General features: G+C 37.3%; 1 protein-coding gene and 1 pseudogene across 1 annotated transcript; one reads left to right on the top strand and one right to left on the bottom strand.

The window, feature by feature from the left end:
- LOC137644812 (uncharacterized) overlaps nt 1–7,398 on the bottom strand; it is a 15,722-nt pseudogene extending 8,324 nt beyond the window's left edge.
- A 7,139-nt stretch (nt 7,399–14,537) lies between these two features.
- On the top strand, nt 14,538–16,033 carry LOC137644799 (uncharacterized). The gene is made up of 2 exons (XM_068377698.1): nt 14,538–15,109; nt 15,263–16,033. Exons 1-2 carry the CDS (start codon nt 15,052–15,054, stop codon nt 15,589–15,591), a joined length of 387 nt encoding a protein of 128 aa, XP_068233799.1. The 5' UTR covers nt 14,538–15,051; the 3' UTR covers nt 15,592–16,033.
- Nucleotides 16,034–17,159: the final 1,126 nt, after the last annotated feature.

Raw genomic sequence — 17,159 nt, 5'->3', positions numbered from 1 at the left:
AACGCCATTTCAGGTTTGAAATTAAACACAGTAACTGCCCGACCCCTGTCGTAGCAATCATAATGAATTGGGTGATCATAAGTTAAGCCTAAAGATTTTAATGTCTCGTAGTAAAGATGAGAATAATTTTCGGGGAATTGACACTTGTGTGTGGAAATAATTATTTTGGATCTCTCTCTCTCTCTCTCTCTCTCTCTCTCTCTCTCTCTCTCTCTCTCTCTCTCTCTCTCTCAGTCCATTTGTTTTAAGGCCTTTCGCTTAAATTAACTTATATGGGTAATAATCACTTACATTGACATATATGGGGAATAAAAAACGTATTAAAATTTAGTTTCTTTTATTATACGAAGCATACATGCAAAATAACATTTCGTGAATAAAGACACGGCAATTAGTAGGAATAAAAAATCTGACCCTTAAAACATTCATTTGAAACGCTAACATTTTGCACGCTTAAAAGTGTTAGGAAAACCTTTTTAATTACGTTTCTTTAGCACTTGCCAAATCTACATTGAAAATTCAGGTTTTGTATATTTCCAGATGTACATACACGGTCTTGAATTAAAATGGAGAAGATAGTATAATAACACTTTTACGTCATTTTCCTTTAAGTCGGTGGTGGATAAATTCTCCCTGATTTTCCTAAGGGCGGCGCAAACTCCATTTAGACTTACGCTACGCGTAAAATATAGGCAGAAGAATGCGCACAAAGCCGAATTGTAATTTTGCACTCGCATATCATTTATGAAACACTTCATGGAAGAATTCCTTCTTAGAAAATCAGTAAAGTATACCGAATGATCTTTTGGCTGCATCCTCAATGGGTCAAAAAAATATAATGTTTTCTACCGGACTTTTCTGTATTATAAATACAACCCAGTGCCCAATTTCGCGATGCTGATGTGATGGCAGAGTATTCACAATAAGTAAGATGGGTTTTGTCCTTATCAAGGGTATCTTGAAGTCGACCAACGAGCCCCCCCCCCCCCCCGACCACATTCCTTTCAATTTAAGCCTATGGAAAAGTACCCATCTCTCTGTCCATTTCTTTTTTTTTTTTTAATAAGTAGCGAAATGTACGCCAAGATTTCAAGACTACATCACTATTGCGTTGCTCATATTGATAATAACAACAACTAGAGCATCAGTAACAATATTAAAATTTACGGTATTAATGATAACAATAACAAATTTCATTTTATTCGATTGTAGTGCACAGTTTACTTTATTGATGAGAGAAAAAACAATAAACAATATACATTTACTTTATCCCTTTAAGAAATTGAAGAGTTTAATCTTTATTCCTCGGCAATACAGATATTCAGCTAATCATATTATTTATAATGTTCCCTTACTATATAATTTTACGAACTTTTGAATATGAAATGAAAGATATGTGGATGTTTTATGCTATCCCTATCACTAAAGACGTATGTTAAGGGATATATGAAAGTTAGTTCCACATATGTCAACTCTTTACCAACTAATATCCTTCACACACATACACAAGCGCGCGCGCGCACACACACACACACACACACACACACACACACACTTATTTATTCCTTACTTGTTACAAAATCCAGTATTGCAATCGTGTATGTTATTCCAAAATCAGAGTTTAAGCGAAGAGGAAGTTTCTCCAAAATCAGAGTGGATCTGACTTCGTTTTATATTAATGAAAATCGTTTAAGCAAAGAGGAATTATTTGGTAATCTCATTCTTGTCAGGTGTATGAGGAGAGAGTCGAATATGGAAAGAATTGGTCATTCTTTTCTATACCTCTTCTCGTCTTCCCTTACTGAATTGGGGCAAGTTGTTGGGTTCTCCGAAAAACTGTTTATGACTAGGATACTTCAGTTCGGTATTATGCCTAATTCAAATGGAATGGTAGATTGTCTCTTCGAAGAAGAAACCCGATATTAGTTTTTAAAGATTCAAGTAAGCAATGTGTGAAAAAAAAATGGATCATCAAACAGCCCGCTAAGTTAGATTAGATAGAAATTTAGCGGCCACCCCCTCTCTATCCATCATTACACATTACTTTAGTAATGTTTCGGGATTAGTACTGGTTAAGACTGGGAATTAGGAGGGAATACAGTTAATGAATGTTTAGTTCAGTCGTGATATGGCATTTTTTTTCCTCTGTCCTTTTGTATCTGCTACCTCCTTGATCTTTCCCAATATTTGATTACAAGAGATAGTGACCGAACGAGTCACTTATGTTTGATTTGTAGATAACAAAGTGATTGTCGACTCGATAATGTGGCATTATCCTTGCTTTAATACCATTATTCATGACAGAAACTGCAAGCGTCCAATCATCATCTTAGCTCGAAGTAACTACTACTCTTTTGATTTTTTTTTTATTTCTTTACGACCTATAATGGAAGGTTACTTCCTTAGCTAATCTTACTACTTCATTTTCATTACCCTAATCCTATATTAGGGTAATGAAAATGAAGTAGTAAGATTTGGGATAAATTTCACGAGTATACTTCTTGTAATTTGTTATGATAAATCCTCAAGCACAACATGCCACGTCTCTTTAATGATCGGCTACTGATTTACAGATATATGTGGCACTTACACCTATGGGAAACATTTGAGAAAATCTTCACTATGACTTTATATATATTTTGCTTATGCTTTTTTATGCTACATTTGACATCATATACTCTCTAATATCACATACAATGTAATACCCATCCTTTTTCTAATATTGCTTGGGTAAGTAATGAATAACGTTTTGCAGAATATTGTAACCTAAGAATCAAACTATCCATCAGTGGATATATACATTGGTTCCTTCACCTTTCAAGATACTGACCCATGTCCGTGAAAATTACGACTCCAAGAAACTTTCTCCCCACTATTTTCATCCCCCTACCACTTTTCACCCCCCACCTAATAAGCAAACAAAGCTTTAATCACACGAGCTAAGCGATTATTTTTCTCAAAATAAACTGTATATTTTAAGTGAAACTATATACTAAAAATTGCATTCCATCTAAATTTAAGTTGCTTTCTTATCGTTGTCTTAGAGAGTTTATTTATTTATTTATTTATTTTTGCAACCATGTCCCTCACGTTCATTTCTTCCTTGAAAGGAAAACGAAGTGACAAAGAAAATTACATAAACGAGAAGCATAAAGACAATGTGTTAAAACAAGAACCCATCGACGTTATGAAAAATTCTACAATGATTGTCGTCTCCGTTTTCACAATGACTATGATTCAAGTAAGCCGGTTATACTTGCTACCGTTAGTAGTCCTTCACTTGCTTTACCTAATGAGGAATTGAGTGCCAAAGAGGTATAAACGCCACGAGAGACAAAGTGAAGACCTCCGGATGCTATTCAGTCTTCTATTACTCTGATTCACACCAATCTGTGGAAATTATGTAGGACCTGCCCAAGAATGAAACTATGGCACAAGCAAAAGTTACATATATTAGGCGCAGATACTCGGCAAAGAAAAGAAAAAAATACGCTGCTATCGAAAAAAAAGTGTGACATTATAAAATGGAAGAATTGTAAATTTTTATTAGTGTACTTTGATAACATTTTAAAATAATTATCTTTAATTGCAGAGATAGGTAATAACTCACAGTAAAATAAACAGGACAAAAAATCGTAACATTGAAATGTATTGGTTGGGCGGAGGGTGTAATTTTGGTGTAGTGAAAATTTAAAGTGAGAAAATTTGGTGGGGTGGAAATATAGTTGAGTGGAAATTTTGTAGGGAGAATTTTCGAGGTGGATTTTTCGGAGGGTGGTGAGTTGGATTTTACGGGTCACCACTCCCCTGGTACTGGTAGATGGCCGGTACACTTTTCATCGTGTGTAAATTATTCACAGTAAAAACATCTGTGTAAACTGAAATGTGAGATTAGTTCAATGAAACAAGCGCATTTACAGACTGCATTCCGCTATAAATCTCTCGGCATGCGTTGCATATTTTCATTGCATGCGTTACATATGTTCATTGAATTCCATTTCTGAAATAAATTAAGGATATCTCTTAATACTATAACATTAGTTCTATGAAACTCACCACTACTGATATACTTTTTTAAGTGTACAGTACATGAAACAAAGCGGTGACACAGAATTTTTTCGCCACGTACAATATTTGTTCCTCACTGCTCACAATTCAGTGCATTTAGTGACCAACCTCACTCCAGAAATAAAATGACTGAGTCTCCTACCATATAATAACAGTGAAAGCTGATTTTAATCATAATTATGATTCTGAGTTATGCATGCTATTATGCTTTAGTTTACCGTATAGTAGAATGAAGACTGAATTTTATGATATAAGTCCTGGCATCACAGGCAGAATAATGTTTAGGGAGACATTTGCGGAAATGAGCGAAATTCTAAGCAACGAGGGAGGGCGCGTGCGCGACCTTTGAACAATTTAATTTTCATACCCGCACCACCGCATCATCACATGATACGTACAGGTATTTTCTTTCAGGTACTTATCTTGTAAGTGTTATATCCTTATTGTTTGCCTGATGCGTTTATGGGAGAGGCATTTTTCATACTCCGATAATTTTTTACAAGGAATTTTTACAATTATAGCGTCAATTCCACTGTTTTTTACTCCCATTTCTCGATTCTGAAATAGTTTGGAGTGAAAAAATTCTGAAATTTCTACTCAAATACTTCCTTCAGTTTATATCATGGTCTTTTTTTACTCCACCTTTTTACTGAAGAGACCCTTCCATTTAGAGGATATTGACTAAGTTCCAGATTTTACATTCACGCTGAAGTATCTATGGCACATTTCTATTCTTTTTAATAAGCTTGGAAACCCACTTTCAAATGGCATATATCTTTAAAAAATGGTGGCCAATGAAAACTTAGTTTTGATACTACAGAAACATGCATAGTTTGTCTGCTTACAACAATACTAAAGGAAGCATGTGAAAGGGTTAGTCAGCACGAAGGAATGATTAGATATGGATGAAAAAATCTTCTTTACACGCCGTCATTTCAAGGTAAACTCCTTATACTTTTTTTCCGCTTTGGTGGGGATCGTGTGAGCATTTTTATGGACCAGGGGGTGGGGGTGGGTTTGCTAATGTGCCTATGAAGGGTTTCGCTCTTTAATCTCAGTGTAACAGGTGTACATATTCCCTACTCATTATTAATTACGCACGTGACCTAAATGAAAAAAAGATATTGGCAAAAACGCGAAATCTATTACAATAGCATACGCATGAACATTGCAGGAATACATGTTAGCAATATAGGGCACACATAAGGTAAATTCATAATCGATAACATAAAAAAGAAAGGTACGAGAAACTGAGAGAAAAACATACCAAGGAGATGACTAATATTCATCCTTTACCGAAACTCCACATATACTATACAACGGAACAAGTAAATATTCAGCAAATATTCAAAGTTGCCTACAGTATACACACACGCAGGCACCTCAGTAGTAGGTGTTAAACAACTTTTCCATACCCTATACCCCTGGTGTTAACATCATATGAGATAACCATGCTTTAGGACTTGTATCTTTTTTTTTTTTTTTTTTGACTCAATGAAGTATGCACCAATGACAGCGTAACATTTGATAGATCTTTATCAGGAAACTCGCATTCAAAATAACATATAATGAAAGTAAATGAAATAACAACATATCATATATTGTTATCACTTCATCAATATCCATTACCGAAATGAAATTTAAGGTCTTGTCAGTGGTGAAGATGATTCTGGGATATAAATGATTATACGAAGGACCCGTTATACATTCTGAAGTAGTGTATACAAAAAAATGTGAATAACGTCCTATGGGTATACATTATACAGTAGACATTTCCATACCAAATTCCAGGTCATATGGTTTAAATACCAAGGCATAGGAGCAAAAAATTAAATATTTTGTCAAAATAGAAAGCCGAAAATCACTTAGATTAAACATTTTGAAGGGATGTATAAGAAAAACGTGATTTACATCCTTTGTGCATATATCCAAGGTATATGCAAAATTATTTACATTCTGTACCCTCATAATTTCACTGAATTACCTGAAATTTCATATGTGTATACCTTGGATATATGCACAAAGGATGTAAATCACGTTTTTCTTATACATGCCTTCAAAATGTTTAATCTAAGTGATTTTCGGCTTTTTATTTATTCTTTTTTTAATCCGGACAAGAAAATCCGTCTTTTTAGCATGAATCGTGAAAATGATTATGTATATATATATATATATATATATATATATATATATATATATATATATATATATATATATATATATATATATATATATATATATATATATATATATATTTCTTTTTAAATTAGTTACTTCCAATTCAAGTTTGTAAGTTACAAAATTTTCTGAATGAGTTTTTCAGAATTGAGAAGAAATTCTTGAGAACAGTGAGTCTATGACTTTTTTGTTTTTGGCGAATAGAATGATTAAGAATGATAAATGGGTGTCAACATATGTAAGAGAGAGAGAGAGAGAGAGAGAGAGAGAGAGAGAGAGAGAGAGAGAGAGAGAGAGAGAGAGAGAGAGAGAGAGAGAGAGAGAATTTGAATCATGAATTTCTGCATGAACAAAAAGCTATTAGCCTACACAATCAAGTGACAACAGGCTTGAGAGAGAGAGAGAGAGAGAGAGAGAGAGAGAGAGAGAGAGAGAGAGAGAGAGAGAGAGACTAATGAAATAACGCACTTCAGGTTCAGGTTCCGGGGTGAGGCATAGCCTTTACAACGGCGCACTTTATCTATGGAATCTTGCACGATCAAACAGTTACGCACACACTTATAGTCACGGGACCACAAGCCAGGTTAACTCAAGAGCACGCACTAACTATCCAAATTAACTACTTAGAAGACACCTGAAATTGTTGAGAGAGAGAGAGAGAGAGAGAGAGAGAGAGAGAGAGAGAGAGAGAGAGAGAGAGAGAGAGAGAATTTCAAACTTTTCGGAGTTCGGCCGGGAGTTACCTTAGCAGTGTTGGTCGTGTGCTGGTCTTCCCAGAAGTTCGCTTTAGCATCGAGTGGAAGAAAGTGCTCCGTTTTATGATTCTTTGGCAGCTTATGCTCGTTTCGGGGCCCTTCCTCTTCACAGAGGGGTGATTACACTTGGGGACGTCGAAGGGGGTATTCAAAATTTTAATAACACGAAGGCGTTTCTATATCACCCACAAGAGCCCCTCCTTCTCCCTTCTATGCTGTAACCTCTTGGGTAAAGAAGAATTGTTTGATAATCTCGGCGTTGTCAGGTGTATGAGGACAGAGGAGGATATGTAAAGAATAGGACAGACTATTCGGTGTATGTGTAGGCAAATGGAAAATGAACCGTAACCAGAGAGAAGGATCCAATTTAGTACTGTCTGGCCAGTCAAGGGACCCCATAACTCTCTAGGGGTAGTATCACAACGGGTGGCTGGTGCCATAGTCAACCTACTAATCACATTTTCCTTCAATTTTTTTTTTTCATTTGAGTTCTTGATTCTTTTTATTAATCACACTTCTCCCTCCACCTCCCCACTCCTATTCGTGTTTTTTTCCTGGAGTAGTTTCTGCCTAGAATTTTCTTGTCCTTGAATACTGGTTGAGATCTAGTTTCGTTCCGTGATAACATTTCGCTCCCTTGTGCACGTTTTGAGGGTCATTGTTTAACATATTTCAGTGTCCATTTCGCTCTATACTCCACACTCGTGTTCAACTTTGATATCAAGCGTTGTCGTTCGTTCGTTTGTTCGTAAGCGCTGACGGATGAGCTCTTGAAATTCGGTAGATAAAGAGCTGCGGTCCATCAGATTCAGTTTTGACAGTCACTGTGAACACAAGGCTTAGCGCAGATAATATAAGGCTTAGTTGCTGCGAATAAATAATTATTTCTTTGACTAAAATTTATGCTGTTTTCTCATCAAAGAAATGTGTATACAAATCAAGCTAAACATTTAACGGGGAATAAGAACATATCTCATCCAGGAAAACTGTTTGGTGATCTAAAAATTTCTTTACTCACGTATGATATATATTCTTATGAAAGAAGTTGAATACACATAAAATTTCTCAGAACAAAACTGCCATTTGTGTAAAAAGCGACAGTGTCGTTAGATATAAAAAAAATTATATGAAAATGAATGAATAAAAATAACTGTGACAAAGTACTTAGAATAATCAAAAGGGAAAGTACTGAAAATGTGTAATAAATAGTTGAACAGAAGTTGAGACTCGAGGCAGAATGGGAAATGCCACATCTCGGTCCTTTCTCGGAGCCTTTGACTAAATTTGACACTTGCAATAACCCAATAACGAACAATCTCGGTACAGAGCGGCCTGCCAGATGTATGATTACTCAGTCTCTTCCCATCCCTCGGACAGAAGGAGAGGGTTTAGGAATACCCTGGTGAGAGAGATTTCACCCAGAGAGGTAGACTCAGAAGCCACAACTGCCGTGTTTTAGTTAGGAAAGGGGGAGGGGGTGGGAAGGGTTTCATCTATCAAAATATTTAGTCGTCATTTTTGGCGGATCGCGTACATTAGTATAAGAAGAATGTATCATTATATGTCTGCCCCTCTCTTATATTCTTCTCCTGTACTTCTCTTTCTCCCTATTTCCTTAATCTTTCCCATCCCGATTACCTGCCTTTGTGCTATAAACTGGATTGTATCCAGGGGTACTCTTCCTTTCCCCATATTCCCCACTTCCCTATTATTATTATTATTATTATTATTATTATTATTATTATTATTATTATTATTATTATACTCTCACTATTTTCAGGATTTGGAATATTTTTTCTTATTTTTTTTTTACCAGAGATTGTTGAACACGAGTCTGTAAGTACGCAAAAATACTAGAGCTTTTTATAGATATGATCGCTGTTATTTCATTCATGTTATTTAGACCAACCAAAATATTGTTATTTAATCAAGAAATAAACAGATTTCAAGAAATGCAAAATTTGAGGCCGATCTAAAAATTTACCCTGGGGAGGTTTCCTATGCAAGAATCTCTCCATTCTTTTTTTTTTTTTTTTTTAAAGTTCGTTTTCTTACTTAATGAAATATTTCTCTATTTAACGCAAAAGGATTATTTCAATCTTGGCACTTAATTAAGCTACTAATCTTTATGAGATGACATTCCTGATAACAAAATTAGCTTTCGTGTATTCACTGAATAACAATCTTGAAAGGAACAGCGACTCGAAATGCTCTATTCTAAACACCCATGAACAAAAGGGGGACAATTGATATTACTAGTGGCATCATCATTCCATGTGCACTATAGACTAATAATGAAAGAACAAGCTTATTATTATTATTATTATTATTATTATTATTATTATTATTATTATTGTTGTTGTTAAAAACTTATTCAAATTAACTAAGTTGAATAAATTAGTCAAGGAGGTACCAGTAACTTCCTATATAAAAGATCAGCAAGAGATTTACGAAATGTTAGAATGATCAGCAAAACTGTATTATCAGAGCCACCCATACCAGGTTGGTTTGCTCTGAGCGATCGTGCTAAAATCTCCCACCATCACCGTAGTGGGAAATATGCCCGGGGTGCTCACTTTTTGGGGGGATATTGCCCCAGATGCTCAGCTTGGCACGTTTACTCAGTTCGTCTGGTATGGGTCTGTCGGAGCGACATTTTGTGTGTACTAATCCCCCCCCTCCCCCCTTCTTTCCCTCCTGCGGGTTGAGGGGAACGTTTTCAGTGCGTGGTCACCTAATACTGGCACGCGTGGAGTTCTCTGTCTCGATGACCCATGCCCCTAACCAGCGACATTGATCCTACCGACCACACAGTTTTTTTTTCTTTTCTTTTTATTATAAGACACGCATTTGTATGCAGACGAGGCCCTCCTCCCCCCTGACCACATTCCTTTCAATTTAAGCCTATGGAAAAGTACCCACCTCTATGTCCATTTTTTCTTTAATCCTAAGACACACACTCTTGTGTGCCAACGTGATGCAATCGAGTTCACACGCCCCCCCCCCTCTCTCTCTCTCTCTCTCTCTCTCTCTCTCTCTCTCTCTCTCTCTCTCTCTCTCTCTCTCTCTCTCTCAGTCCATTTGTTTTAAGGCCTTTCGTTTACATTAACATATATGGGTAATAATTACTTACATAGACATATATGGGTAATAGAAAACGTATTACAACTTAGTTTCTTTTATTATACGAAACATACAGGCGAAATAACATTTCGTTAATAAAGACATAGAATTTAGTGGGAAAAAATCTTACACTAAAAACATTCATTTGAACCCTAACATTTGCACGCTTAAAAGCCGTAGGAAAACTTTTATTTGATTACGCCCTGACATCGCAATATACATTTTGGGTTTGATCGGTGGTTATCACTCCCTGGGTTTCTCCAAACAATAAAATAATTCTGACTGCCCGACCCCGGTCGTAGCAATCATAATGAATTAGGTGGTCATAAGTTAAGCCTAAAGATTTTAATGTCTCGTAGTAAAGATGAGAATAATTTTCGGGGAATTGACTGTTTATGTCGTACAAAGTGGAACCATTCAGTGTGACCCCTATGTGCTTAAGATTATTACGGTCAAAATAAATGGGATTCCTATTCAGAATACCATTGAAACTTTCCATATTAACAATAGTGAGGTATAACCTTATTAAAAGGTAAATCCAACGTTGCCTGCGTTTGATTAGGGGCTAGTGCGTATGTCCTGTAAAGTGTTTTATTAAAGACAGTTTCCACTGTACTGTTGGGATTTGAAAGTGCCTGATGAAGGGCGAGTAAAGCCCGGGGGCGTGGGATGATTTTATCTATATGGAGCCTGGTTTCTTCTAGACGAAATCGAAATTCTTCGGCCTGTGCGGTGGAATTAAGGAACCACGCATTTGGGGCTAATTCCAACTTGATACGAACGTCGATATTATCCATCAAATATTCATCTACTGAAGCCACATCGAGCATAAGTGAATGAATAAGATGCAATCCTTCTCTTCCACCTTTAACATCCCACTCCCTTTTCATTTTGTAAAATAATCGTCTGGTAAAACGTTTGAAATTGATGTTCCCTTGTAATCTTGGAAAAGATATCCGAGCCGTCCGACTGTTTTGACGGTGTGAGACTTTGCTGTAGCTAATAACTTTATGAAAGACCAGTAATTGAAATGGGGATTTGATTCTACGAGCCTTTCGCCGATATAAACTTGGCTCGACTTGAAGATTGTATTTGCCAAAGCAGTGACAAATACAACATTTACATCATCCCCAACATGCTCCCATCGGGGGCCGTGACTTTTAAATGTAGTTCAATACTCGAACTGGCTAAATCAATTAGAGTTCCTTCTACGCCATTGATACGAAATTCGAGATAACGATCAGTTATTGCTCGCCCCGATGTAAGATTTGTTGGTAGAATAAAACTCTTGCCGATTAACCACGGAAGCTTCCATCACTCGTAAACGATTAGGTCTGTGAAAAGCATCCACCACTCCTGCGGTGTATTTTGCGGTGAGGAGTTCGCTCCCTACCAGACCCGCAATTCTTGGTGCCGCCGATGCCATGTTGAATGACTTCACACTAACGCCTATTTACCAGAACTAAATCACATTGCTCTAAACACGTCTTTATATCCTATATTCCTACGTGATGATATTTTCTTTTTATTTACTCTTTTCTTCCCATTTCTTTTGACATTTTTCCTTTTCTTCCCTTTGCCAGTAACAATACGTCGTCCTGTTGATTTTAGCGCCTCCAACCCTCTCTGTATAAGGCTTGATTTGAAATCTCTTGTCCCCTGTTGTAAATCTCCCATGACATTTTGCCCAAATTCAAGGGCTGAGGGGAGGACCGCCTTTGCCACAAAGGGCGCAACTCTTTTAGCGATTCCAGCTAATAGACTGAAAAACCCACTCCCTTGCTGGGAACGTCTTGGGCCTCTAAAAACCTGAATATCCCCTAAAGCCCCTCCACGCAAGAGTTTTATGGGGGGACTGACGAATATGATACTAAACTCCTCAGGAGACGGGGAAAGAAAGGCTACCCTCATGGTGACACACTCTTGAATAAACGTTTGGTGTGGGATGTTGCAGCTTTTATATGATTTTCTGCTTTGGCCTAATATGAAGGATGCAGATTGTGCTGGCATCCTCAAAGAAAGTGTATCTCCCTTCCTTCTTGGTAGGTCAGGCGAATGGATACTGAATCCAATTCCTTTGTTCCTAAAGGGTAATACACATAATTATGATACACTCTCGTTTTACTGCCCCACATACTAAAAGTATCCAATATATTAACTTTTTTACCCCCGAAATAGGACCTTTCAACAATATCCGAATAAAGGAGGACAAAGTCCACCCCCGATGTGGGGGAAGGGGGAAAAGGAGCGAGCAGATAATGAGTTTTGATTAGAGGATTACCTGGATTTGTTTTAAAAATTTGATAAGGTTTGTCTGAATTGAATCCTAATGTAGCCCCTATTCTTTTCCCAAATTTTAATTTGGTGGCGTGAATAGGTCCTTTTCGATAAATTGCCTCTTCCGTTTCCTGTCTCTTTGTAAACACTTTCTTTGATAGTCATAGTAGAAGAGACCCGCCGTGGGTATATTTTCTTGATAAAATCCGAGTGGGAGGATCTTCCCAAAAGCGTATGTTAAATCTTCGTTAATGCTGGAGACCATATACCCAGCATAAGTGGATAGAATACATATTCGTGGTTTGTAAATTTCCTCAGTAGCTGAAGTTACGGTGGGTTCCCCACCTAAGGATATTCGCACTTTTGTTATTATTACAGTATTTCTATCCCTGAATCGAGTTCACCACTAACAAGCCCATAACTTTCATTAGGGTAATGGATATTGACAAGGGCTACTTCATGCTCCAAATTATGATCTAATTTTATACTATTTTGTAGCTTGTTTGTAAGCTGCCCGCATTATTTTTAGGGAATATATCCCTATTTCCGAGAGATGTCAGTGTTACTATATGACTTTTTCAGCCATAGTGACCAACTGAAGTAGTTAAGATGAGACGGGGATATATAAACCAAATTAACGTAAGATTTTTTTATTAGAGAAGCTTCTATTACTTTCTCATTCGCAAAATGAGAAGAACATTTAACTCGAAGATAAAATACAAAAGGGTGGACCTTACACAGTATATATATATTTTTTTTGTTCTTAACATATGAGCAAATTTACATGAATAAAAATGAAAAATCAATTACATTTAAATACCACCCCTATTACCTAATTATTCTCCTTCCCAAAATGAGAAGAGCGTTTAACTCGAAGATAAAAATACAAAAGGGTGGACCTTACACAGTATTTTTTATTGTTCTTAGCATATGAACAAATTCACATGAATAGAATGAGAAATTAATTACATTTAAATATAACCACTATTACCTAATTATTCTCCTTCCCAGACTGAGAAGAACGTTTAACTCGAAGATAAAAATACAAAAGGGTGCATCTTACACAGTAAATATTTTTACATTTAAACATATGATCAAATTTATTTGGATAAAGTAGATTCTTTTTTAACAGATAAGAAAATAAGTAGATTACATTTACATATCACAACCAGCCAGAAAATCTTCAGATGTACTCCCCCTCCCAACTCTCTGTGTGGGACCTATTATGTTTTTTTACGAGTTCAGGGAGGACATCAAGATATGCGAGAGTATTTCTCAGAGTTAAATGTTTATATATTTTTTGCTTTAGAGTACGTATAATACGTTCTGCAATGGCTGCATGTAGAACTTGTCGAAGGCTGTCTTTCTTCTAACGAATTTCAACATCCATCCTGAAGTGGACGTCATCCCTGCTGTTACTGTAGGTAAATCTGGGGGGTTGCTTGCGGTACATGTCGAAGCAATCCCCTGAGGCGGGAGTTCTTCGAGTAATTTACGACTGTTTGTTAGAGGGGTGCTCGTCGCCGGGGTGAACGAATCTGGGGGCAAGTATGCAGTGGATGTTGAAGCAATCCCTGAGGTGGGGGTTCTTCGAGTAATTTGTCTCTGGTTGATAGCACTGCAATAAGAGATAATACGGTTTTTAATTTACTTGAAGTTATAAAGCCGAATTAAAAATCATTTCTACGTCCAAATCGAAATATATTAACACCTCACATTACGTTGTGTATATTAATGTCTGGTTGGCAATAAGAGAAAATAGGTTTTTAATTTACTTGAAGTTCTAAAGCCGAATTAACAATCATTTCTACGTCCAAATCGAAAGATATTAAAACCTCACATTACGTTATGTATATTAATGTCTGGTTGGCAATAAGAGAAAATAGGTTTTCGATTTACTTGAAGTTCTAAAGTCGAATTAAAAATCCTTTCTACGTCCAAATCGTAAGATATTAAAACCTCACATTACGTTATGTATATTAATGTCTGGTTGGCAATAAGAGAAAATAGGTTTTTAATTTACTTGAAGTTCTAAAGTCGAATTAAAAATCCTTTCTACGTCAAATCGAAAGATATTAACACCTCATAGCACATTGTTTTTATTAAGTAATACTTACTGGCTAGTTGTCCTTTTCTTTTTTTGAGCGGACGGTGTGTGTTTCACTATCATTGTGTTTCCTTTTCCGATCCTTCCCAACTGAAAAGTAATGCGAACACAGACGCTTATCACAATGTAATATCCGGTGTCGTAAACAGACTGAAATTTCATGGCACAATCGCAGACTCTTTCATGAACAAATAAATATAAACTTTCTGAACTTTCACTGTGGATTTATATTTACCTCCTCGCGCATTTTCCATGTTGCTAGAGAGGATGGGCCAGTTTGTAGGAGAGCGTGCGTGTGTTCAGTTACGTGCTACCCGCGGGATGTTCCAAATCGATTATCATTTTGACAACGGGAGGCGTGGCCTAAGTTAGGCCTAGGTGTGTGTGAGTGTGCGTGTTTGACCTAGTAGATGCTGTATATATACCCTCCTCCGAGGCATATTTCACTACGGACCGACCAAGGGAAAGGCCCGTGCCAACAAGAAGAGTTGGCTGTAATACACACACGCATATTTCAAGTCATAACGAAGCAGGAGATAGACCATGTCAAGTTACAACGAGGCACACTTCTGGGGGGAGGAATTGGCCGATCTTCCTGAGAGTAAGTATGCCCTAGTATTTTTTGCTAGAACTGAAGTTAATATAATACTTATAGAGGCGCAAATAATTCTTGTGAAATAAAACGTTGCGTGTATGTGTGTGTGGCAATAATTATTTTGGATGCAATAATTAGCAAAGTGTTTCTTCCTAACAGCTTGGAAGGTCCCAGTCTTAGATGAAGGTGAAATCCGTAAGTCGCTGCAATATCACGCAGAATTCCGTTGTAAACTTCAAGATTACCTTCGGAAGACGGAGGAAGACATAGGGATTATGAAACATCAGTTAGACAATGAAGTGATGAAAGCAGGGAGTGGTCCCCAGCCCGAAATGTGCCCCCTGCTTATGAAAGCTATAAACATCTTATACGATATAAGGAAGGATCTGCGGGGAGTTGTGGAACTGGTGGCTGCATTCGAAAGTGTGGAGAAACAACTGATGGAGATGTGTCCCGAAAAAGAAGACGTCAACCCCATGGAGGGGTGAATATTCTGCCATCACATCAGTATCGTGAAATCGGGCACTGGGTTGTATTTATAATACAGAAAAGTCCTGTAGAAAACATTATATATTTTGACCCATTGGGCATGCGGCCAGAAGATCATTCGGAATACTTTACTGATTTTCTACGAAGGTATTCTACCATGAAGTGCTTCATAAATAATATGCGAGTGCAAAATTATAATTCGGCTTTGTGCGCATTCTTCTGCCTATATTTTACGCATAGCGTAAGTCTAAATGGAATTTGTGCTGCCCTTAGGAAACTCAGGGAGCATTTATCCACCACCGACTTAAAGGAAAATGACGTAACAGTGTTATACTATCTTATGCATTTAAATTCAAGACCGTGTATGTACATCTGAAAATATACAAAATGTTATGCAAAATGTTAGCGTTTCAAATGAATGTTTTTAGTGTAAGATTTTTTCCCACTAAATGCTATGTCATTATTCACGCAATGTTATTTTCGGTGTATGCTTCGTATAATATAAGAAACTAAGCTGTGATACGTTTTTTATAAGCCATATATGTTAATGTAGAGAAAGGGCTTAAAACTAATGGACGGAGAGATGACTATTTTACAAGGAATGTGTAACCAAATCCGCCAGCTCTCGCAAATGTTTTTTATTATCCATATATCTTAATGTAAAGGGAAAGCGAAAGGCCTTAATACAAATGGACTGAAAGATGAGTACTTGAGAGAGAGAGAGAGAGAGAGAGAGAGAGAGAGAGAGAGAGAGAGAGAGAGAGAGAGAGAGAGAGAGAGAGAGAGAGAGAGAGAGAGGTTAAAACAAATGGACAGAGAGATGGGTACATTTTCCATAGGCCTACAATGAAAGGAATGTGGTCATGGGGGCCGTGACAGAACGGGCCTCGCCAAAGTCACCGAGTGGGTGTTTGTAATCTATAAGACAAATTGTCACTTTCCCATAGGGCCTGGAATGTAAATGACAATGTCCAGGGGCAAGAGTGATCAGAGCATCAGCTCTCCCAGAGAGAGAGAGAGAGAGAGAGAGAGAGAGAGAGAGAGAGAGAGAGAGAGAGAGAGAGAGAGAACGGACCTCGTTTGCACACAAGTGCGTGAAAAAAAAAAAAACTGTGTGGTCATTAGGCTCAATGTCATTAGCTCACAGAGAACTCCTCGCCCGCCGGTACGTACTCACCCCGCACTGCAAACGTACCCTCTCAAGTCTCAACCCGCGAGAAGGGGAAGGGGGTGGGGGTTGTTGGTAAACATAACCTCACGTTTAAATCCCCAAAATGAGTTGCTGTTATTGGTCCTTTGACTGGTCAGACAGTACTACAGAAGAATCTTCTCTCTGGTTACGGTTCATTTTCCCTTTGCCTACACATACACCGAATAGTCTGGCCTATTCTTTATATATTCTTCTCTGTCCTCATACACCTAACAACAGTGAGATTAATAAACAATTCTTCTCTTAAGGGGTTAACTACTGCACTGTAATTGTTCAGTGGCTACATTCCTCTTGGTCGTATAGAAGAGACTCTCTAGCTATGGTAAGCAGCTTTTCTAGGAGAAAGACACTCCAAAA

The sequence above is a fragment of the Palaemon carinicauda genome, chromosome 1 (genome assembly GCF_036898095.1).
Source record: "Palaemon carinicauda isolate YSFRI2023 chromosome 1, ASM3689809v2, whole genome shotgun sequence".
Taxonomy (NCBI): Eukaryota; Metazoa; Arthropoda; class Malacostraca; order Decapoda; family Palaemonidae; genus Palaemon; species Palaemon carinicauda.
This window is presented reverse-complemented; position numbering and strand designations above follow the sequence as displayed.